General features: G+C 36.5%; 1 protein-coding gene across 10 annotated transcripts in view; it reads left to right on the forward strand.

Moving 5' to 3' along the window:
- The window catches only part of ATP2C1 (ATPase secretory pathway Ca2+ transporting 1), a 146,900-nt gene that overhangs the window by 109,734 nt on the left and 11,667 nt on the right, over nucleotides 1-25,499 (forward strand). For 7 of the 10 annotated variants that reach the window (XM_070493151.1, XM_044754759.2, XM_070493156.1 and 4 more), the window contains 10 exons: nucleotides 2,287-2,457; nucleotides 3,555-3,652; nucleotides 13,806-13,856; nucleotides 15,058-15,224; nucleotides 16,328-16,396; nucleotides 17,004-17,120; nucleotides 18,207-18,354; nucleotides 18,871-18,966; nucleotides 20,085-20,226; nucleotides 21,589-21,713. In XM_070493151.1, the coding sequence (XP_070349252.1) occupies nucleotides 2,287-2,457; nucleotides 3,555-3,652; nucleotides 13,806-13,856; nucleotides 15,058-15,224; nucleotides 16,328-16,396; nucleotides 17,004-17,120; nucleotides 18,207-18,354; nucleotides 18,871-18,966; nucleotides 20,085-20,226; nucleotides 21,589-21,713 (1,184 nt within the window). Of the gene's footprint in view, nucleotides 1-2,286; nucleotides 2,458-3,554; nucleotides 3,653-13,805; nucleotides 13,857-15,057; nucleotides 15,225-16,327; nucleotides 16,397-17,003; nucleotides 17,121-18,206; nucleotides 18,355-18,870; nucleotides 18,967-20,084; nucleotides 20,227-21,588; nucleotides 22,658-25,499 lie in introns of those variants that run through there. The other 3 variants (XM_070493154.1, XM_070493155.1, XM_070493159.1) reach the window with 2 other exon arrangements.

Consider the following 25,499-nt stretch of genomic DNA (forward strand, 5'->3'; position numbering starts at 1 on the left):
AATTGCTTACTTGTTCCTCATCTGCTGACTTCCTTCCCTTGCTGTTCACCAGAGAGGTAAGGAAGTCCCCAGGTTCTGCTTGTGTATATGTTGCTGACCTGAACAGTGTGGGGAGAGAGGATCTGCTCTGCACACATGCTCAGGCCACTTCTCCTAGGGCACCATGTGTAGGATTGAAGAGGCAGAGGTCAGGGCCATACTTGGCTTGCGGGGAATATATGTACTTATGTAGTCCCTCTCAAGGAAATTGGAAGAGTTGGCTTCCTTAATTTTATTATTTTTACAAACTGGAAGTCGAACACTTCAATTCCTGGGAGGAGGAAACGAGTTATGCGAAAAATATTCTTATTGATGGTTCACTTAAGGGCTTTCTGTGGGTATAAAACATTTGGATAGATTTGCAGGACTTCTGCTCTCATAGTAAGCTAGGTTTATAAAGGTATCCTTGTGGCTTTATGTGAGGGCAGAGTTTTGTTATTCTTAGCAGCTCACAGCAGGAGGGTTTCAGAGTTGCCTTGGATTTAGAGACTCTCAAGAAGTCTTAAAGGTCTGATATGCACTCCCTTTTTCCTTAATTTTTGTATTGGAGGTTTGACACTTTTTAATTTTGACTAACTCTTCGTCTGAAGGATTGTGGAGGTTTGTGTATGTGTGCTTTGGTGTTGTAACATCGTTAAATAGACCAGAGTTGGTAGCAGGGAAACAATCGGGTGTTTCCCAGGGCTTTGGGAGGCACTCTGGTTCTTTGTCTTTTGCTGTATGTCTTTTCCTCTTCCTCTCCCTGTGCTCTGTTTTCCTCCTCCCCCTGAAATTACCATAATGAAGAACAGAAAGATTTTCAGTTTAACTTGATAAGTACTTATCTTGCATCTGTAAAACTTAAGTCTCTTAAAATGTATGTGGTCCTTAATTTTGAAATTGAGTGTCTTTTTATGTTTTAGTCTGTGACCCTCCACATAACAAAGGTCTACCTTACCCTTGTCGCAAACATTAGCGCTAGATCTTCATTTGTGCTAAAGAAGCAAACAAATAAATAAATATGGGATTCTAACCTCTAGGCTGATACCACCCTTCCACTGAGTGCCAAGAGCTGATCTCCCTTTCTTAGGATTTGTTGACACACAAATTGATACTCACTGTCCCCTTCTGTTGCTGTCTGTCTCTGTTCCAACATGAGGGACTGTCAAGTGCTCATTCCTTCCAGGGTGAAAGCCTTTGGGGCCCACATCTACAGGAATAGTTAGGTATATGATTCTTACAGGGGAAAAATAGAAGTTATTTGCCTCTAACCTTGGTTTTCCAAATATATCTAATTCTCCATACCTTCTGCTTGAATAAGAATTGATACTTCCCATGATCTCTCTGAGACTTTTTAGTTTCTCCATGAGATACATATGTTTAGTTTGTGTACTTTTTTTGTGTTTTCTCTTCGGAGAGTCGTTCAGTGTAATACTATCCCAGGTGGATATCCCTTTGGCTCATAAGACAGCTACCAGAGGTTCCAGAATTCTGAGACTCATTTATCATATAAATGGTATTTGGAAAGGAATAGTACTTTGTGCTGTATCTTAAGTGCCCAGGGATGACAGGAAACTATAAATAATGATATGGTGATGTTGTTTATATACTCTTAGAAAACCAATTTTACAAATAAGATACCTGTTAATGTTATGTAAAGAGTAAAAGAATCCAAACTATCGTTGGTATTAGTGGTTTTACAATCACTTTACAGATTAACTTTATTTCCCAGGGTTTGTCATGTACAAAATTGTTACGTGTTGTGTATAGTTAATTAATTAATGTAGCCTTCTTTTCGAGCTATGGAATTGTTCTGGAGACCTATAAAATAGAAAGATGAAGATACATTAGTAGAAGCCACCTTGAAAGGTGTCTATTTAAAAGGACTTTAAATCTCAGCAAACCTATAGTTTCTCCAGATAATTGATTGTATTTTCTAAAGAGCCAGTAGGTTGTGTTGAAAGGAGCTGTATGTGGTTACTAAGTGAAAATATTCTTTTTACTCCTCACTTGGCCTTCTCTGCTTAACAGTTCTTTATTCTTATTGCTTTTAATTTTTAATAGCTTAAAGCATCCTCATATCTAGAACCATTAAACTCTAATGCCTTAGCATGTAATAATTTTGGTTTTTAAAGATTATATAACTACAATGACATTATAATCTTAAATGATTTATTTGAGAGGTGTTATTGTCTCCAGCTTTTGTCAAGTAAATTCTAATGTTTTTGTGACTCACATTTACCTTTTTGGATTTTATTATTTCCTAAGTTCTTGCTTTGGCTTCTGGTCCTGAACTGGGACAGCTGACATTTCTTGGCCTGGTGGGAATCATTGATCCTCCTAGAACTGGTGTGAAAGAAGCTGTTACAACACTTATTGCCTCAGGAGTATCGATAAAAATGATTACTGGAGACTCACAGGAGACTGCAATTGCAATCGGTATAACTAGGCTGCTTCCTTTTGTTTTTGATAGTTTTTCTTAAATTACTGCAGTGCATAGTTTTGTGAACCATTAGATATGAAGTGTGTTTACATAATACTGAGATTATACAATTAAAATTAACTCTTTTGTTTGCTCAAACCCTATATAAAATTGTGGGCAAAATTTAGTTTAAAAAGTAATACTAGTAATTGAAAATGTGTAACTAAATCATTATGAAATCACATATGTATTTTATACACAAAAGGATAGTTGTTTATTTTAACCTCATAATCCACCATGCTGACAGATAAAAGCATTAGATCATGAATGTGAAAGAAAAAATGACATTTAGTTTTCCCTTTCAACTTGCGTATACTTTTTAAAGCAAACTTGTACCTAATTTGAGCGAAAATATAGCTTGTTTCTATATTTCTGTTGTCTCATCATATATATGCTTATGTTGTTTGACTGCCATTTCAGATTGCCTTAAGTATAAGTAAAAAAAATGCATATGAAAGTTAATCTCCCAGAGCCTATAAACTATAATTCATACTGATAAATTTAAACAGTTTGCAAAAGTCCATTAATTCTGATTTTATTAACGTGGAGAGAGACTGGGACAGGAGTTTCACACTTTACGTTACCTAAGAAGAGTATGACACTAGAAACAGAACATTGTTGGGAAGATTATACCTAGAAAAGCTTATCAACATTTATTTTCATTTATATACAACCACGTGATTACCACAGATCCACCACCATTTTGTCTGGCTTTGGATATTTTACTTAAAATGTACTCTGTCTTCATTAAAATTGAGCTGCTGAGTGGAACCTGATTGGCCTTGTTTCAGTTCTTAGGTATGGTGGGCTAAATTGTGAAAACTGTATTCTTAAATTAAAAATATATAAAACAGTCAAACAGAAAACTCCAGACTACTTACCAACCCAGATAGTTTTGTCTTACCAGTAGTTTGTCATGCGATCTCTTGATATAAAGATATTTTATACATAAAAAGGGAGTGGATAACATGTCATATTAGGTGAGCATTATGTTGACTAGCCTGTCAAGCAAACCCCATTGGTTAATTATATTTTCTCTCCCATTTCACTTTAGCTAGTCGTCTGGGATTGTATTCCAAAACTTCCCAGTCAGTCTCAGGGGAAGAAATAGACGCAATGGAGGTCCAGCAGCTTTCACAAATAGTGCCGAAGGTAGGCCTAAACTAAAGCCTTTTAGACTGAAAGGGCTTTTTCTAAGTGTTGCCATTTCTCCTGCTATTTTAATGAAACTGTTATTCAAATTTGTTGGTCCAAATCATGAATCTTATCGTTGAAATCAGCCCTATCATTGAGATTATTTATGATGTGATCATTGTGAATATCAGTGCAAGAACTAAGTTTCCTCTGGGCAAGGTACTATGGAAATTAACAGTGATCCTTTTGTATTTATAAAGTACAGAGTGGAGGGAAACCATTGCTTTATACTTCTTACCCTTTTGTTGTATTTTAATTGTAGCATCGGTATGTAACGCCTTTTTAAAAAATTAAATTATCATTTACATACAGTAAAATTCACCCTCTTTAATGTACAGTTCCAAGTTTTGACAAATACATGTGGTCTCGTAACCATCACTACAGTCAGACTATAGAACAGTTCCCCCTATACCCCAAAATTCTCTTGTGCCTTTTATGGTCAACTCCACCCTCTACTTCTAATGCTTGGCAAACTACTGATTTTTTTTTTCCCTGTCCCTGTAGTTTTGACTTTTCTAGAATGCTGTAAAAATGGAATCATGTGGTATGAGGCCTTTGAATCTGCTTCTTTCATTTAGTATAGTGCATTTGAGATTTATCCATGTTGTTTGTGTGTATTAGTAGTTTTTTTTTTTATTGCTGAGTAGTATTCCACTGTATGGGTGTATGTTACCTATTCACCAGTTTAAAGACATTTGGATTATTTCTAGTTTTTGCCAATTGTGAATAAAGCTACTCTAAACATTTGTGTATAGATTTTTGTATGAAAATAAATTTTTATTTCTCTTGAGTATACCAAAGAGTGATTGCTGGATTATATGCTTAATGTATGTTTAACTTTGTAAGAAACTGCCAAGTTGTTTTAAAAGGAGGCTTTATTATTTTAGATTCCCACTAGCAGTGTTTGAAAGTTCTAATTACTCTGCATCCTCACCAGCACGTGGAATTGTCAGTTTCCCCATCTCCCAGTCTAATTGGTATTTGGTGGTATCTTATTATGGCTTTAATTTGCATTTCCCCCCATAACTAATAATGTGTGAGTATCTTTTTGTGTGCTTATTTGCCATTCATATATCTTGCTTGGTGAAGTGTCTGCCCTGCCTACTTTTTAAAAATTGAATTTATTTTCTTATTGAATTTTGAGAGTCCTTTATATATTATGGTACAAGTCCTTTATCAGATTATTAGATTTGAAAATATTTTTTCCCAATCTGTGGCTTATCTTTTTATTCTTTTTTTTTTTTAAGATTTTTAAAAATTTTTTCCCTTTTTCTCCCCAAAGCCCCCAGGTACATAGTTGTATATTCTTAGTTGTGGGTCCTTCTAGTTGTGGTATGTGGGATGCCGCCTCAGTGTGGCTCAATGAGCGGTGCCATGTCTGTGCCCAGGATTCGAACCAACGAAACCCTGGGCTGCCTACAGCGGAGCTCGAGAACTTATCAACTCAGCCACGGGGCCGGGCCCTCTTTTTATTCTATTAGCACTGTATTTCAAAGAGCAGAAGTTTTAAATTTTGATGAAGTCCACTTTATCATTTTTTCCCTTTATGAATCATGCTTTTGATGTCTTATCTAACTCTTTGCCTAATCCAGGGTCACAAAGATTTTTTTCCCCTATATTTTCTTCTAGAAGTCTTTTTTTTTAGGTTTTACACTAAGGTCTGTGATCCATTTTGGATTAATTTTTGTATATATTGTGAGAAATGGGTTAAGGTTCTTTTTTGTTGCATGTGGATGTTCAGTTGTTCCAGCACCATTTGTTGAAAAGACTGTCCTTTTTTGTTTTTTAGTTTAAATAAATTTTTTTAAAAACTCCTTTTTTCATTGAAATGCATTTTTACCTTTGATTGTAATGCATTTCTAATAAATTATTTATAGGAACAAAACAGTATTCCTGTCCCACAAAGTAGCTTCTTTAGAGCCAAGTTCCCTGGTGTGAGATTAACTTATTTTATCTTGGAATGCTTTTTGGGGGCTTAACAAAGCCTGATTTGTGAGTACACAAGTCCCGTAGAAAGAGCCCCTATGAGGTAGGCAGCATTCTTGCATACAAGTTGTTAACAGTTCAGATTTTTTTGTTCTCAGTGTTAGATCACCTGCTTTTGCACGTATATTTGTACATCCTTTAAAATAAATGCTTATCATTTGGCATATGTTAGCCATTTTCTAGCAATCTGTTGACCATAATAAAATGTGCTACCTGTTTTACTTATTTAATGCTCACAAGTGCAAGTTCTATATTTAGAACACTGAATTTTCTTAAGTTATTTCCACATCTTAATTTAAAGCTTATCTTTTCTTGTTGTTGTTTTTTGTTGGTGAGGAAGATTTGCTCTGAGCTAACATCTGTTGGCAGTCTTCCTCTTTTTTTTGCTTGAGGAAGATTAGCCCTGAGCTTACATCTGTGTCAGTCTCCCTCTGTTTTGTATGTGGGTTGCCACCATAGCATGGCTTGACAAGTGGTTTATATCTACACCAGGGATCAGAACCTGCAAACTCTGGCTGCTAAATTAGAGTGTGCTGGACTTAACCACTACACAACAGGGCCGGTCCCAAGCTTGTCTTTTTATAATACTTTTTTCTGACTAGAAAATTTATTCATTAGTAGTGTATGCTCATTGTAGAAAAATTGGAAAACTGAGAAAAGTAAGAGCTACAATGCAAGCTGCCTGTAATATAATCCAGATATTCAGAGGTTATATATCTACAGAGCATCCAAAATAATAAAATAAGTTAACCCATGTCTTTTTTAAATGTGTTTAACAAAACCAGTTGGGAATTTATAGTGTTATAAAGCTGAACATTCGTTTTATATAACTTCAGCATTCCTGAAGTCATTACTTATTATTGTGAAATATGTTTTTTAATAGGTGCACAATATTTTGCTTTGGTATACTGTGTATGTATAAACACACCGCAAATTTATGGTTATATAACTATTTTCTTGTTGAAATTTGAGCTTTTATTTCCTTTTTCTCCTGTAAATAATATTTTAAGGATAGTAACAGTAGCAGCCATTTATCATGTGCCAGGCAATGCGTGTAGTACATAGATTATCTATTTATACTTGATAAAAGATAGGTAACCTCATTTTTACAAATGGGGAAATTGAGGCCCAGAGAACTTGGGAGACTTAACTGAAGTCTCAGGGCTGTGAGTGGTAGCTTTGGCACTGGGACTGGAACTCAGGTCTGTGTGACTCCAGAATTCATCATCTGTCGCTGACTGATTCATTGAACATTACTGTACATAAGAGTTTGTGCTTATCTCTGGTGATTTCTAGAGATTAAATTCCTACATGTAAAGTGATTGGACCAATGATCAACACATTTGTAAAGCTCTTAATGTGTTGATGAATTGTCCTCTGAAAAGGTTTTCATTTCTGTTTCTACAAACTGGACCTCATATGGTAGCATTAGGTGCCTAGACCTGTAGCCTCATTTACAGTTAGATTTTAGATGTAGTTACTAGTAGAAATGCACTATTTCGCTTGTCCACGTTTTCTCCTTCTCAAGTTCTGATCACTCATGACTGCTATTTTCAGAGCATTTGGCAGCAGTGTGGGTGTTTGCTTTGTTTTAAATTTAGTGGGGAAGGTGTTTCCGTATTTGGGTGAACTTTTTGTGTGTCCTATCCTGATAGTTTCTTCCTGACATTTATTTCTGAAAGAATAAATCCTGTATTAGGTTCCCCGGGGGTATTGGGACAGGGTATACTTTAGTAAATATATGTGAAATCTGCAGTTAATTAAACATTTTCCCGTTAGACATTCATTCAGCCTTTTCCCAGAGATGTTAACGAGTAGTGAAAGTGACAGATTTGAAATTTCATTTTATTTGCTTTCTTCAGTTCACTCTCTGGCTCTTTGTTAAGAATGCTAATGAACCCTTAAAACCAACTTAAAGATAGTTGGAGAAGGAAGAAGCAAATTACAAATTACATCATCAGCCTGGACACATGACATCATTGGTCTTTTCCATAGAAGAGTTTTTATGCATTAAGTATGGCAGATACCCTGATGCTGTTCCAAAGAGACTAAAACAATATAAAACCTAAGCCTTTGAGAAGCTCATCGAATTGCTTAAAGTCATCCTACTCTAAAGAGGAATTTCATATATACCAGGGCTTCCTTCCAAGTATTTCATGTCTTTTGAATACCTAAGTCTTTTTCCCCAAATATTATTAATGAATTTTTTAGTCTTTCAAGCTTAGCTGGACTCCCCACCTCCCTGTGTCCCCCACTATCCACCAGAACTTTGTCTTTTTCCCCACTTCACCTTGTGTTCATGTAACTCTTTTATAGGCAACATGCATACTTGGTCTTATGCTTTTACTTCAGATCACTTTGAATGGCTTTTCTTTTATTAGTGTTAAAAACAAAAACTTTTCTTCTGAATTGCCAGCTGTCTGAGGTTTTCCCATTTGTACTAAAATCGTATTAATTCCGTTCCTCATAAAAATGTTTTCCAGCTTTGTCTTTCCATAATTTAATCACACATTCCAGATCTCTTAACATTGCTCTGTCCTTTTGATCTAGAGTCAATTAAAAAGTAGTATAGAAACTGAATTTTGCTTAATTGTTTGTGAAGTCCATCTGGGAGTTCTCAATGTTTTGTTTTGTTTTTGAGCAAGATTAGCCCTCAGCTAACATCTGCTGCCAATCCCCCTCTTTTTGCTGAGGAAAACTGGTCCTGAGCTAACATCCGTGCCCATCTTCCTCTACTTTATATGTGGGACGCCTACCACAGCATGGCTTGACAAGCAGTGCCATGTCTGCACCCAGGATCCGAACTGGCGAACTCCAGGCTGCCAAAGCGGAACGTGTGAACTTAACCACTGTGCCACTGGACCGGCTGCTCAGTGTTTTTTATGGTTTCTTCCAGTGTGTCCTATCTTTCCCATTGATAAAAGTGGATATCCTCTTTTGTTCTTTGTTGTTTTTTTTTTAAGATTTTGTTTTTCCCTTTTTTCCCCAAAGCCCCCCGGTACCTAGTTGTGTATTTTTAGTTTGGGTCCTTCTAGTTATGGCATGTGGGACACCTCCTCAGCATGGCTTGATGAGCGGTGCCATGTCCACGCCCAGGATTCAAACTAGCGAAATCCTGGGCCGCTGAAGCAGAGCGTGGGAACTTAACCACTTGGCCATGGGGCCGACCCCTCTTTGTTTTTTTATAGCAATACCCCATTTATATTTCTACCGAACCTATTAACCAAGTCCCTGTCATATAATCCCAATTTGTGTGCTGTTTAATTTTTGGTAGGTTGTAAATACTTATTTCAGTCACCCGTTTTTTTCTTCAATGCATCAGGTATCTTTTTATCTGTCTTGGAAGATTTGGGGACTTTTGGCAGGTTATTTTAATGCCAGGAACACTTCTTTTCATTAACCTCTCCTTTACTATTTTCCTGCTTTCTTCTTTTCATGACTTCCTTTCCTTAGGACACCTTGTCTGTTAATGTTGATCAAAGGAACTGTGAATGCTGACCTCAAATATGACACTGAAAGGAAGTCCCACGAAAAGAGAAAAATACTCTTGCAGGTTCCTTCTGAAAATAGTCTTTCCCCCTTCTTTCAGTGATTTTTACCTTTCCCTCCCATATTTCCCTAAACTCTCTCCTTGTCCAAGTTCTACTTCTTTCCCATTGTCCTTTTACCATCCTGTCGTCCTCCTCGTGTCTTCTCCTCTCCTCCTCTTAAAGTACGGTGATTTTATTATGTGCTTATCTTTAGTCACTATATTCCCTTTTTCTAGATAGAGAAACAGAAAGGTGAAAAGATTAATAATAGAGGAAATTTAGTTACCTCCAAGTTCTCTCCTACCTCTGTAATATAATGATACAGTCCAACTTTTAGTCATTTCTGTTTGTTTTTTAATATCTGATTTCTCCAGGCCATGATTCTGTGTCACTTAATTTCAATATTTTTACACAACTAAAAAGACTGACCCGCTCATCCTGGTGCTTTAAGAACAGAGTTTACTTTGTACAATCTTATGTATCAGATGCAAAACACCAAGTGAGTCTGCAGCTTTGCATTGAGATCTGCTTAGTCTCAAAGCAGCTGCTCTTATGTTTGAGTTGCCATCACAGCTGTGAAATGCTAAAATCTCCTATCAAGTAATAGGTATACTGGATGCATACCAAGTAAGTTGTAAAAGAACTATGCTTTCACTTCAGCAGTTGGCTTGTCATCCTCACTGCCATTGTTAGTGATAACCCATAGTGACTATAAAGGAGTGATTCGCAGTGGTTCAGAGTGGTTCAAATGATTTGCAGTAGAACAAAGGCAAAATTTCACTCTATTTAACCTGAGTATTTGTAATTAGCCTTTTATTTAAATATTCTATAAAATCTGCAGCCTTTGCTAAACTCTCTTGTACTTCAGTGCTGTGTGCTACATGATTAATTTCTGTAGTAACGTAGAATTTCCACTTAGAGGGTAACCAGTATACTTTAAGTACATATATAGTTTAGTCCTTTTTAAACACACTAAAGTGTTTCCAAATGGATTTTTGGACATTTTTTAAAGGAAAAATATTCTCCCAATGTGACTTGTGTGATTCATGGTATCTAGAAAACCTAAGGATAATCAATAATGTGATATTACAGTTAAACTGAGTCTTTTGCCTAAGAAAGTAATTCTCTTTTGTTTTAGATCTTTAGTAAAACTAGGAGAGAACTGAGAACAGTGTTTATGATGGTACTTAGATTTATTCAATCATTTATTCATTTATTTTGTGTGTATTTATAGAGCACTGGAGGTACAGGGCAAAATTCTCTGCCTTCATGGAGCTTATAGTCTAAGATAAATAAATATATATTATGTAAGATAAGTGCTAAAGAGCACCGGAAAAAGCAGGGAAAAGAGATTTGAAAGATTGAAGAGGGAGATTGAAATTAGATAACGTGACTAGGAAAGGCCTCACTGAGAAGATAGTATTGACAGAAGGGGCAGCCGTATGTGATCTGAGGGAAGAGCACCCCAGACCAAGGGAACACAGGGGCAAAGGCCTTGAGGCGAATATGCCTGGCATGTGTTTCAGGAACAGTGAGGAGGCCAGTGTAGCTCAGGTGGGAAAAGATTAATGGGGGAGGGGGGACGTGCACTTCATGGGGGATTTAGTAGAGAATAAAAGACTTTGGCACTCATTCTGAGGAAAATGGAAAATCATTGGAGAGTTTGAGCAGAGGACAGATCTGATCTGACTTCTGTTTAAACAGTTTCATTCTGGCCACTGTGTTGAGAATAGACTGTAGGAGGCAAGGGCAGAAATAAGAAAATCACTTCAGAGATATTGGCTCAGGGTGTTGGCAGTGGGTTCAGAGTAAGGGGGTTGAGTTCTGGAAATATTTGAGGATGGAGCCAACAGGATTTGCTGTCAAATCCTGCTGCTTGTGGCATGTGAGAAAAAAAGCAGGAATCAAGAGTGGCTCCCAAAATTTAGAGCCTGAGCTACTGTAAGGATCTACTTATCATTAGCAGAGGATATGAAGGAGCACATTTCTTTGGAAATTATAGAGGTTCAGTTTAGGATATGTTTAAGTCTGAGACAAGACATTCAAGGGGAAATGTGGAGTAGGTAGGTGGGTTAGTTTCATCCATCCAGATTTTAGAAAAGATGGTTCTAGGCTGGAGATAAAAATGTGTATAAATAAAATCCAAATCTGTAAGTCTGGACGAGATCACTTAGAGAGAGATAGGGGTTCTTAGTCCTCTTATGGAGAAGCGTCTGAGGACTGAGTCTTGGAATACTTCATCATTCAGACTTCAGGGAGGCCTGGAGGAACCTGTACAAGAGGTGCAGCCAGAGAGGCAGGAGCAAGACCAGGAGCGTTTAGGGTGATCATGGAAGCCAAGAGAAGAAGGTGTTTCAGGAGGAGGGAATTATCAGCTATGTTTGGGTGCTGCTGAGAGGTTAAGTCGGATAAGAAATGACCATTGGTGTTAGCAGTGTGGGGAGGTCTTTGGTACTCCTGAATAGGGGTTTCAGTGCAGTGATGGCGGGAACAACCTGATTGGGATGGATTCAGAGAGAATGGGAAGGGAGAAATGGGAGACAGCAAGTATAGGCAGTTCCCTAGAGGAGTGTTGCTATAAAGAGAAGGGGAAAAGTAGGGTGGCAGGTGAAAGGGGAAATTTTTGTTTTTATTTAAGTCAAAGAAATAGCAACATATTTGTATACTGACGGTAAAGACACAGCAGCCAGGAAAAAAATTTGATGTAAGAGGGGGAGAATTTCAAATATTTGACTTTTACTAGTCGTATATTCAGTTCATTGTAGTAAAAGGAAAGAAGGAAAGGATGATGCCTGGATACAGATACTGGATGGTGGGAATTGAAATTCTCTTGATTCTGTCTTCTTTGAAGTAGGAAACAAGGTTGTCAGCTGAGATTGAGGTTGGAGAAGGGGATAAATTGGGAGTATGAGGAGAGACAACTAGTATGAACTAATCCTCTAGGAGAGTAGGAAAGAGAAGGGTATATTATTGGATGGTAAAATCACCATGACTTGGAAGTGGTGATGGAGAGAGTGACAGTGAGGCAGAAGTTAAAATCTTTGTGAAACATGGGGGAGTGACCTCTGGAGCAGTGCATACCTGAATTTAGTTGGAAGTATAGTCTCATGTGACATTGAAAACTGAGGTTTTATGAATAAAGAAGGAAGAATGGAGGCCACCTACCTCCATCTAGGCTCTCCTGGTAGTACTATTTTTTTTTTTTTTTTTTTTTGCTTGAGGAAGATTCACCCTGAGCTAACATCTGTGCCAGTCTTACTGTCTTTTGTATGTGGGTTGCTGCCACAGCATGGCTGCCAAAGAGTAGTGTAGGTCCCTGCCTGGGAACCGAACCTGGGCTGCTGAAGTGGAGCATGCCGAACTTAACCACTAGGCCAAAAGGACTGGCTCCACTTGGTGGTACTATTTGAGTGGACTGTAGGTGTGGCCCATGTTTTGTGGAAAAATTAGGTTTGAGCAATGTGGAAAAGAGTGGAGGATACAGGGGATTTTGTTGATGACTGACTTTTGGGCACAGTGAAAGGATTTCAGGAGACCTGAAGATAAGATCAGAAAAAGGGATTAAATATGTAGTTTGGAGAGAAGATCATATAAGCGGTTGGAAATATAGTGGAAGAGAACTTTTATTAACCTGAATAAAAGAGAATGAGCAGACACTTGATGATGTTAAAAAAAAAAGGTAGGGGGGGCTCTACGGACACGTGGGAGCAGCTGTTCTTTCTCTCTCCTGAAGACAGGACAAAGGGGAAAACTGTTTGAGTTGTATGCCAGTGTCATGAGGAAACAGATGCAAATGAGCTTTTCCTTTGTCTGTCTCTGAAACATTTCAAGAATAAGGCCATTTTCTCTTCAGAGCTTAAACATAACAGGATAAATTGAATAACTTGTTTAGATTGTGTATTTCCTGTGGTACCTTTGGTAAAGTTTGAAATGACTGTGTCATATTGTTATTGCACAAAGGACAGGATCTACTCGTTGAGAGACAAACCAGTCATTAAGAGGGAAGATAGTGGCAGAGGAAGGGCGTTGTATTACGGCTTGCTAGCAAAGGGGAAGATGGCCGACTAATGTCTGAAAGAACCATCTTAAGGGGACACAGAATCTTGGAGCAGTTATATAGACCAGTGGGTTATAGGGGACGGGGTTAGGAATGTTGACCCTCTGGTGTTATAGACTGGGAGTAGCCACACCAGCTAGACCCTCTGTCCAGCGGTCATCACATTCCTAAGGAACTCTACCAAAGTTACCATCTTACCACAGCTGGGAGGTATGTGCACTAGCCGGGATTGTAAAATCTACAGAGAGGGTGGATCTTCTGGAGGGTGTGTATCCAGCTGGGTTAGTTAGTCAGACGTCATTCAAACTTACAATATGGTTTCTTTTCTACAATATGGCTTCCCTTATGTCAACCTTGTGTTGAGCCGGTATCAATGTGGATATCTTAACAAATATGGCATGTTGCTTAAGCTTGATCTCTGTGGCAGATTAAGTAAGTTTAAATAGATAATTTTAAAAAAATTGTTAGTTGTAAGTGCATGGGTTATTCTGATATTTCTTAACATTGAAGATTTTTAGTGTATCCTGTATTTTAACAGGTTGCGGTATTTTACAGAGCTAGTCCAAGACACAAGATGAAAATTATTAAGGTGAGTCTCTAAGAATCAGATCATTTTATCTCTGTATTCAAAATGCTACTTCTTGTCTTTCGTTATGTTTGCGTTACTATTGATTGTATTGATAAAGCATTAATGTCAGAAATATTGTGAAGCAAAATAGGTGATTTTTCTTTTTCTTAAAGCCTGAAATGGAAGCACTAATAGAGAATTTAGTTAGTAAGGGAAGGGGAGAAGAAAATTTTAATGAAATATCTGCAAATACATCCTTCTTTAAACAATTGACCAGTGTAAAAGTATGTTCTGACAGGAGTCCATAGCCAAATCATCTCAGCGTGAATAGCAGTAATTACTTAGAAACTGAATATATAGAGCAAGAAATGAAAAATGTTTTGAGTATGAACCATATTTAAAAGGCTATGTTATTTATACTAATTAGTCAAATATATATAAAGCAGGTGACATAGTATTCATTATTTAGTGGACTTAATTTATTAATCACAATAGTACTCCACTGTATTAGTTCAGAGTTTCTCAGTCTTGGGCACTCTTGACATTTTTGACTGAATAATTGTTCATTGTGAGGGGCTGTCCTGTGTATTGTAGGATGTTTAGCAGCATCCTTCACCCCTATCGTCCAGATGCCAGTAGCATCCCCGAAGTCAGGACAATCAAAAATGTCTTCACACATTGCCAGATGTCCCCTACGTAGTAAAATTGCCCCTGAGAACCACTGTATAATTGACTCTAGATCAGACTTTAGACATATAGTTCTCACCTGTGACTATTAATAGCATCTTTTTCTAAGCTGTAAGACCTCCATATATGGAAGTTTATTGAAAAATTAGTAGTCTATATTATTTCCCACCTTTTTTTTTTTTTGAGGAATATCAGCCGTGAGGTAACTACTGCCAATCCTCCTCTTTTTGCTGAGGAAGACTGGCCCTGAGCTAACGTCCATGCCCATCTTCCTCTACTTTATACTTGGGATGCCTACCACAGCATGGCTTTTGCCTAGCGGTGCCGTGTCCGCACCCGGGATCCGAACTGGCAAACCCTGGGCCGCCGAGAAGCGGAATGTGCGCACTTAACCACTGCGCCACCAGGCCGGCCCTATTTCCCATCTTAATTTTGTGAAGAAAACCCCAGAGGATTTGCTTATCTCTTTATCTTTGTGGAAGCAGCATTTTTATCAGAATTCCTCCCTCCTCCTCTTCTCCCTCCCCGACACCAGTCTCTACAGAAGAATGGCTCGGTTGTAGCCATGACAGGAGATGGCGTAAATGATGCAGTTGCTCTGAAGGCTGCAGACATTGGAGTCGCAATGGGTCAGACTGGCACAGATGTCTGCAAAGAGGCAGCAGACATGATCCTGGTGGATGATGATTTCCAAACCATAATGTAAGTTTTGTTTCAGTGAATGCTCATCAGAGAGCCTTCTCCCATCCTCTCCTGCACCCCATCCCAGAAAATTCAACTGGAAAAAGCAATGTTTAAACATTGGATGAACTAAACTATTTTTCTGGATTAATTAATCTTGTTGCATGGCCTAGTGTGTAGTTTCAGATAAAATTATTTGTATGAAATGGAAAGGACTTTAATAAATGGCAGGGCCCTTCATTTAAGAAATATTTACCAAGTGCCAACCAAGTGTCACATTTTTCTGGCCAGTACTGTAGTACCGCAGGTGACCTTCATGGGGCCTTTATTCTAGTTAAATTTAGGCTGTCAGAAATATGCATGTGCATGGCCTTACAATCAGATAATCAAGTTCCCATCTGTACCTATTTCTTTATGTCAGTAATTGTTTATGTTGTCAATGAAAGTTTATTAAGTTTGAATAGCTTTGTCTATTTCAGCTACAGTTTGTAATTAATTAAAGATTCTTATGTAATACCTGGTGGTGTCAGTTTCACAGTGTATCTTTAAGAAAAATAAACTTGGAGGGGTAAAGAAGAACATTATTTTAGCACTATAAATGTGTAGTATTGTCTGTTGTGTAGAAAGACAATATGTTATTTAATGTAAAAATGTAAAAACATCCTTTTTTTGTGTGTGTGAGGAAGATTGGCCCTGAGCTAACATCGGTTGCCAGTCTTCTTCTATTTTGTATGTGGGATGCCTGCACAGCATGGCTGATGAATGGAGTAGGTCCGCACCTGGGATCTGAACCGGCACACCCAGGCTGCGGAAGCAGAGTGCATGGAACTTTAACTACTCGGTCATGGAGCCGGCCTGAAATAGCTTTTTAAGAATAAGAATTTTAATGTTGTGTAATGAAATTAGTTCAGGTAGAGGTTAGCAGACTTGACTTTAATTCCTTGCTGGAATGTTTTATATTTTTTCTAATCTTAGTTATTTGAAGAAAATAATAGATTCTCTTAGTGATATGTATATCAGTTGGAAATTTGTTTTCAAAATTAGCTCCACAGTGTGTTAGTAAGGATATATTTTTATTTTTGTATCATAATGTTTTCTCACTTGATTTTGTTTTTAAATTCCAGGTCTGCAATTGAAGAGGGTAAAGGGATTTATAATAACATTAAAAATTTTGTTAGATTCCAACTCAGCACGTAAGTTTCTTAGAAGTTTGTCACCATGGGTCTTACAGATAAATTATGTGAAAATTAGAATTCAAGCAGAATGCCTAGAAGCTTTTGGGCTCTATTTCTGACTTTTGTTCATATGTAAGTTTTCCAAAATAACTAATTCTGTCTTAAAATTTAAAATAGTATGATAAATGTTCTAAATGTGATAATTAGATATCTATATCATCATTAAAATATGTAAACCTTTGTGACTTATTTAATAGCTCCTGAAATAACTAAGGAAGGGGTGTCAAATCTTAGTGTTTCGTCTTGGTATCTTTTTCCAAAAGTGGAAGGGCTTTTCTGTAGTCAAAAAAGTTACCAAAATGTCATTGAAACCATTAACTGTTTATAACAACAACTATTCTGAACTCAATTTAAAAAATCTTCCTTTATTTGTTGTTGTTATGTAAACATCTTGAAAATCCTTTGTTAAAATGCTGTGGATTGTAAGGATTAACTCTTAGCTTCAAAATGTTCACATGAATGAAGCATAGGTTACTTGTAATGCTAAAAAGGTGAGTTGTAAAATTAGTAAGAATTATACTAGGCTGACAGATTTTTTTTTTTTAATGACTCTTTTTTTCAACAGGAGTATAGCCGCATTAACTTTAATCTCACTGGCTACCTTAATGAACTTTCCTAATCCTCTCAACGCCATGCAGATATTGTGGATCAATATTATTATGGATGGACCTCCAGCTCAGAGGTAAAGGATTTTCTTCATGCATACATTAGAAAGACAAGGAAGGTGTGATATTCTGATAATCAAATTTTAAGACTTCATTCATGGACAGCATTGGAAATCTTTGCAGCAACATGTATGCTATAAATTGTGTGATGTGTGCATATCATTTATTCTTTTTGAGTGGCATTTGTGCGTTATGGATCTCCGCCTTTATACTGTGTTAGATGCCCAACCTTAAGTTGAGAACAGATCAGGAAACAGGTGTAGTCCCTGTCCTCAGGAAGTAAGCTGTTTCCTTTTTTTTGTTTGTTTTTGAGGAAGATTAGCCCTGAGCTAACTATTGCCAGTCCTCCTCTTTTTGCTGAGGAAGACTGGCCCTGAGCTAACCTCCATGCCCATCTTCCTCTACTTTATACGTGGGACAGCTATCACAGCATGGATTTTGCCAAGTGGTGCCATGTCCACACCCAGGATCCAAACCAGCGAACCCCAGGCCGCTGAAGCAGAACATTCGAACTTATCTGCTGCGCCCCTGGGCTGTCCCCAGCTTTTTGTTTCTAAGAATGGGATGTAATGGAGAAATCTCTGAGTTTAGTGTTATTACCTAGGTTCTGTTGTCAGTTTTAGAAACTTTGGGAAAGTATTGAGGGATCTAAACATCCAAGTATTTTCTTTTTAGTAATGGGACCATAGAATTGCTTCCCAGCGCAGAGTAGTTGAGCGATGCATGTCAGTGGCCATTACAACAAATCATTCTAGTCGAAACCTCCTTGCATGAAAAATACTTCAAATTCCAGTTGTTAGGTCATGTATTTCAGGCCATATTTGAAATAAGTAAACTTATATGTAAATGAAATTGGATAATTTTTTGAAATTTGACCCTCAAAGTTTTATCAAGCTGTGCCAAATAAGAGTGAAAGAGGGAAGCGTGATAAAATCCTTGGTTATTTTCAAGTACGCATAGCCAAGGTTTTCTCTCTGATTCAACATTTTGTTTCCATAAGAAAGCATTTAGTTTCCTGGATAATTGAAGTTAGTGAGGTTGTGAGATTAACAAATCCAAACCTTAAAACTTTAAACTAATGCAATTTTCTGTTTGTTTTGAAGCCTTGGAGTAGAACCGGTGGATAAAGATGTCATTCGTAAACCTCCACGCAACTGGAAGGACAGCATTTTGACCAAAAACCTGATACTTAAAATACTTGTTTCATCAATAATCATTGTTTGTGGGACTTTGTTTGTCTTCTGGCGGGAGGTATATTCACTGGATAAACTGCTTTATTAATGTGCACTGTGTGTGATAGGAGTCAGTGATTTTGGTATATTACATGAAGGCTGCAAAGTTAGGAGAACTCTGTGAAAAATGTAGTAAAACATATAAAAATAGTTTTGGGTTAATAGAATTCCTGATTCATTTATTAGAATAATTTCAATCTGCAGAGAAGTATCAGATACAATAAAAATTAATATATAAAAATTTGAAAAGTTAGAAAGTGAGTCTTTAATATGACTACTTTATTGTCATCAAAAAACAAGGTTGTTTTAGTATCCAACGCATGTTTTGTGAGAAGACTTTTTCCTTTACGTAGACTACAGCTATTCATTAGGTGACTTATTTAAATGGCGTATAGGAAATTTAGGTAGCTTATATGTTTTATATCTTGGACCAAAACTCTTTCACCCTAATGGAAAGAAAATATTACACTTTTAAAAGCATGCCATATTTGTCCATTAAATTCAGCCACTGAAAATCATTTTTTCTTCTTGACAGCTACGAGACAATGTGATAACACCTCGAGACACAACAATGACCTTCACGTGCTTTGTGTTTTTCGACATGTTCAATGCACTAAGTTCCAGATCCCAGGTATGCTTAGGTGATCTTAGCTGACTGATTCAATTGGGTAGCGCACTCTCTAATTGTAAGTAGGCAAGGATTATGGGTTTTCAGTTTTGCTTGATTTTGTAGCCTCAGATACAGCGTGCCTACAAACATGTATCATGATGAAGATGGGGCATTCGGGGAGAAAAGCCCAACCTTTGACCAGAATATCACAGTAAATCCCAGGTGTCATTGCTTGATCTTTCTTCTTCCCATTCTTTTATTATCTGTAGCTATATGATAGGTTCGGTTAATGTCTGAGCATAGGACGAAGCTCATGGGTTCTGTTAAGACGGTGTTAGTCTCATTTTAGAAGAAAGTATTGTTACTACAAGAACAATTTCATACGTGTTAATTTTTTTCTGTTACTTCTGCCAGTGTGTCAAAGCTTAGGACATTTTAAATTTGCTTTTCTTCCCATGTTATATCTTAAGGTGTGGTTGCCTTTTTTTGATGGAAGTACTTTGATGGAAAATAATGGGCTAGAACCTAATGATACTTTTTCAGAGCATATTGTTTTTGAAAACTAGTTCCATTTGAGTCCTGACTATTCGTTTTAATTTTACAGGACCTTATGAATCCTTAACTATATCTGTTATCTTTTGCCATGCTACAACTTTCCAAGTACAGTGAATTGTCATTAATTTAGGCTAATTTTTGAAGAAGCTATAGTATTCATGTTTTGTTTTGTGAAGGGCAGTTTAACTTTTTCAGTACACACATAACTGGGTCCTTTCTTCAAGAAAGTTTTATAGATTATCTACTTTAATGGGTAGAAATGATTTAGCAAAATAATCATATATAAATAAAGTTTCAAATGCTTTGGAATGCTAAAGTAAGTTTTCTTTCTTTGTATTTTATTTATTTACTTTTTATAGCATCACTCTTTTAAAGAAAGCCCTTTCTTGATAATGAGAGGCTGCTTTAAAATTTACCCTATTCTGTCTGAATTATTCCAAAATAATACTTAAGATTAAGAGATTTCATGGTACCACCATTCTAAAGTTCAGTTCAGCTTATTAAAAATTGGAGATGAATGTAATAATAAAGAAGTTGTTTCCAGGACCAAGGAGTAATAATTGAACTCTCTGCTCTGCCAACAGACCAAGTCTGTGTTTGAGATTGGACTCTGCAGTAATAAAATGTTTTGCTACGCAGTTCTTGGATCCATCATGGGACAATTATTAGTTATTTACTTTCCTCCACTCCAGAAAGTTTTTCAGACTGAGAGCCTAAGTATACTGGGTAAAGAAAATGTTAACTTTATAGTTTATATATTTTAGATGAATTTTATTTTCTAATACCTTTGTTCTAACAAAATTTTTCTTTTAAAAAGTAAAATAAGGGGCTGGCCTGGTGGCATAGTGGTTAATTTCACTTATTCTGCTTTGGCGGCTCAGGGTTTGTGGGTTTGGATCCTGGTTGCAGACCTACACACTGCTCATCAAGCCAAGCTGTGGCAGCGTCCCACATACAAAAAATAGAGGAAGATGGGCACAGATGTTAGCTCAGGGGCAATCTTCCTCACCCAAGAAAACAAAAAAGTGAAATAAGAAAAGTGACTGACTTGATTTGGAATAGTGGTGTGCTCTACTTTCTTCATTTGGAGAAGTTGAGGGGAGTCACTCTAACTACATTTTTTAACTTTTTGATAATTTTTTTATACGTTATCAATTGTCAAAGTCATATTTGTTGATCCTGAAATGGAGCAAATCAAAACTTGTTACAGAATAATTGTAGTTTGTAACTTTTCAGTCTTGTATGAAGAAAAAACTAGATTTAAGCTCACTGGAAACCAAATTGCTCTTTAAAATTAAATTTTGGTAAACAAATATTTCACTCTTCTTACTTGTTAATTTGCATATTCTTCTTTTATGAGTACAGTACATTTAAAAATTAATCTTCCTATGTAAGTGTGAGGACTCATGTGTTTTTATGGTAGTGCTATTTTTAATTAGATTTTTAAGTTAATTTGAATATTTATGAAAATAAGTTATTCAGCCTTATTGCATTTTTCAAGTTAAAGTTTACCTTGAAGTTGAACTAATTTAATTTCAGTATTTTAATTTCATATTCACATTCCTTCCTCTTTAAAAAGAGATGGCGTTTTAAGGAGACAGCTGCAGTTTTTCAAGCAGTAAATAAGAATGAGATATTGTGGATGCTTTTGTAAAGACATGATCTTTAATCGATAAGTTCTTCTGGCTTTCAAATGGAATAGGTGCAAATTTCTAAGTAATCTTCAGATAGGCATTTTTCAATCAGGTTAGTTACCACTGATGTAGTAAATGGAAAACTCCTCTTGCTTGTGTTGCTGTTAAAGGTTACGGTTATGAGGTTACAGTTCAGGGAAAGTAGTCATGGGACTTGGATTCTAGTTCTCTGGCTGCTGCCTTTCTGAGCTGTGTGATATTCAATAAGTCACTTAATACCTTTGCATCTTACTTTCCTTACTTTTAAACTGAGGTTAATGTGTCTGCCTCATGAATGGTTTTGAAACCATTTACATATGCAAAAAAGTGGTAAAATGCTATAAAAAGTAAGCTATTAAGCTTTGCAACTCTAAGTTGCAAAGAATTGTAAAATGCAACTTATTTTCTCTTGCAGATCTGCTGTTTCTTTTGGGTCTCACCTCATCAGTGTGCATAGTGGCTGAAATTATAAAGAAGGTTGAAAGGAGCAGGGAAAAGATCCAGAAGCATGTTAGTTCGACATCGTCGTCTTTTCTTGAAGTATGATGCATATTGCATTCTTTTATTTGCAAACTAGGAATTGCAGTCTGAGGATCATTTAGAAGGGCAAGTTCACGAGGATAATGAAGATTTGAGAACTTTTTAACTTTTCATTGACTAAAAATGAGCATTAATGTTAAAGACTTGATTTGAGACTTTAACCTGCTGGCAGTCCCAAATGAAATTATGCAACTTTGATAACATATTCCTTGATTTAAATTGGCTTTTGCAATTGAGTGAAACTTTATAAAGCATATGGGCAGTTATTTAATTTAAGAAAAAGGTAAAAGCTGAACCACCTTCTGCACTTAAAGAGGTCTAACAGTACAAATACACTATCTTAGATAGATATAAATATTTTTTTTTATTTTTAAATATTGTACTATTTATGGTGGTGGGGCTTTCTTACTAATACACAAATAAATTTCATCATTTCAAAGGCATTCTATTTGGTTTAGAAGTTGATTCCCAGGAGTGCCGTATTTCAGCTACTGTATTTCCTTTTTCCTGCAATGTAAGCAGCTCAGATACCTTGTGTTACCATTTTTGTATCTCAAGTTTTTTGCACAGGATATGACCACTGTCAGATCACTGTTCTTTTCTTTCTTTTTGTGATTGAAAAGCCTATACTGCAATTTGAAGTAAATGTTTGCTTTTCTTAGTAAGTGTAAATGGTTGCTTTTTTTTATTTTTATTTTTTTAGGTCTGAGTCTTTGGTCTAGCAAAATTAGTACAGGGCTCTCAAGTGGCATTCTAGTTAGGGTAGCCATATCTGTAATTAACAGTCATAGAGTCAAAAATATTTAAGACTGATTGGGCTGAAATTTATAACAAGTTATATTAACATGTTATGCCTTCTTTTTGAATTAAATATAAATACATAATTTGTCAAATTATCGTTTTGTCATTCCCTTAATATAAATCCAAGTACCTCAACTGAATAACTGAATTTTAGTGTTTTTAATGTCTTCTTATGTGTTTAAACATCTTTTTTAGGAAATAGAGTGCTGTAATTACAGAATTAAAAAACCCCAACCCCAAACAAATGGTTTCAGAACCAGAGTATACGTGGAAGATCCTGTGCTGGCCTTGCTCTTCATGTATCTGCAGCTTCTTTGGCCTAGATTGCAGCACAGTTCTGAGTCTGTCTCCCTTCTCCTACTTGCATCATTTGTTCTCTGCCCTCTTTCTGTTTCTTTGAACATCCTAGAGAAATAGATGGATTTGTTCTTGTAATGCCATCAGTTTTAATAATAGCTTGATGAGGTGTAGGTAATTTGTTTTGATGGTGCAGCAAATTTGGGCCAGAAATTCAAAATTAGAAATCCATTTCCTGTTGAATATTTCTCTGAAGCAGAAATGAGTCTCAAATTCTTGCATGTTTAATTCTTCTTGAAGTTAGTGAGTTTTATATTTTATAATTATTCTCTCCATTTTTTAAACTGTCAGGATAAATCACTCTCTAGTTTTTATCACCAGTATTCAACTGCCAGTTTTAGCACTGAAATATTGTTGTTAATGATAGGGAAAATATCTATTCTTTGAGTCCTTGTTACTGAAACAGTTGAGTATAAAGAGCTGAGATGTCTTCAGTTTATTCTGCTTTATCCTTTAAGGCTCACTAGTTAGATGTACATTGTTCCATCTCATTAGATGGAACATGGGAGCCTATTGTTTAGTTAGCTTTATCTTTAGTGACATGTTGTCTCATAACTAAATTTTGTAATGATTTTTCTTTTGTTACAAAGACTTGAAATACATATTAAGTGCATGTCAGTCTTTTGCTTTGCATTTTAAGTTCACAGTATGACTCATATGAAACAAATATGCCTATCCTTTTGTTCTGTTCTTGAACCAAAAAAAAAAGGACTTCTTTTCATAAGTTAATGACCTTCCAGTTGGAACTGTTAACATTAAAATCATACGGATTTTGAAGATAGAGAAATTAGGCAGTATTTATAGTACATCCAATCTGTGATTTAAAAAGAAGTGAAATGTACAGTACAGATATCCTATATCCGAGTTTCAATTTTCTAATATTACAACAACAAATTAGTGTGTTTATATATCTATCTTTCATAGTATATTATTCAAATTAGCATGGATAATTTAAATGCACTAGTGTCTAAATTTTAAATTTTTGCCCCATTTCCTATCACTGGGACTTGCTTGAGTCCCTAATAATACTGACTTACTGGACTTTTCCCTGTTAGACCATCAGATGAAGTTATTTGGCTCCACAGTGATTAAACATCAGGGAAGAAAAGAAAGGAATTTGAAATAATTCACCAATTAGGTAGACATTTCTCAAATGAGTAAAACTGGCTGCAGAGAAGGCTTAGTGTGTTCTCTGATATTTGTATTGGGCTGCTGCATGACCCAGAGATGAAACACAGTGAAACCAGACAACATATCCCCCAACCCCCTCCTCAGGATACAGGCTTTTTTGTAATAGCAGTAACCACACTCACAAAGATAAAACACATTTTTTTACCTTTTATACCAATGCAAGGTACATCTTTTACATTGGTAGTCTTTCTGAAATCACTTTTTGATCTCTTTTATATAGGACATAAATAGAGTGACTGTTGGCCATACTCAAAATAGTTTCTCAGTGAAATGAATTGGTGGCAAACAATAAATATATCTAAGAACTTTAATTTAGTTTAACTTGCTTTCCGCCTTTGTCACTTGGCAATTCATGTGCATTTTACTTCCACATATGACTCACCCAAAAACTTAAGATGACTTGATTGTCAATTCAGTAAACCTTTATTTAGTAGCTGGAGTGTGCTCGGAATAGAAAGGTGATGGCATCCTTGCCCTTCAAGAGCTCATGGACAGGGTTAGCAGAGGATCTAACTGTTAACAAGCTGTTTCATGAAAGTTAGTAGTGATCATTGCACATTTATTTTAAAAATAGATGTTCATTAAAGTGAATCCAGCACATATTTTACTGGAAATTTCCCTTGATGTTGGCATTTGGAAATCTTTGAAATGCCTTTTTAGACTAAGCTACAATCCAATCAGCTGATTTGCATAATAAAACATAGTGTGGATAAATATTAATCCTAACTGGTATGTCACTGGACAAACCGATCATTCTGATAATTCAGCTTTGTTGAGCCCAGTTAGCACTTGGCATGACTTGACTCTTGTTGGCCAACCTTATTTTGAGTTTTGGTTTTCGGGGTTGGTTGTTGTTAGTAATGGATAATAGTTAACCAGTCCTTGATATTAATGTAGATATGACAGTGTGCAAACATTGTTGTAGGTTTAGATTGATAAAGAAATAAGAAGTAGTATCCTGGCTTTGGGAAGTTCTCAGTCTTAACTCTGGAGACCAATGTGAAATGCATCTGGTATAGTAATAAATGCTACCCCAAATGCTCCAGTAGCCAAAGGAGAGAATAACTTCATGAGAAGAGGTTGTCAAAGAAATTTCCTAGAACTAGTGGCATCTGAATCAAGCCTTAAGTTGGAAATCTCCAGCTGAGAAGCAGCAGGACATTGTAACCAAACAGCACAGCCTCTGCAGAGGTGTTGGTGGGGGCTGGAAGGACAGATGAAAACCACATGGAGTTTTGGGCTGTTAAGGCAGAAGGTACATAATGTGAGGGGTTGGACAGATAGGCAGGAGCCTAGGGGTGAAGGCAAATTTGACTTGTAGCATGCTGGAGTGTTTCAAGAGTGTGATGTGAGTTTGAATGTTTGTGTTGAACATGCTGATGGAAACACAGAGGGTGGATTGTAAAGACAGGGAGACTGATTAGAGAGGTGTAGAAG

This window comes from Equus asinus, chromosome 21, assembly GCF_041296235.1.
Source record: "Equus asinus isolate D_3611 breed Donkey chromosome 21, EquAss-T2T_v2, whole genome shotgun sequence".
Lineage (NCBI taxonomy): Eukaryota > Metazoa > Chordata > Mammalia > Perissodactyla > Equidae > Equus > Equus asinus.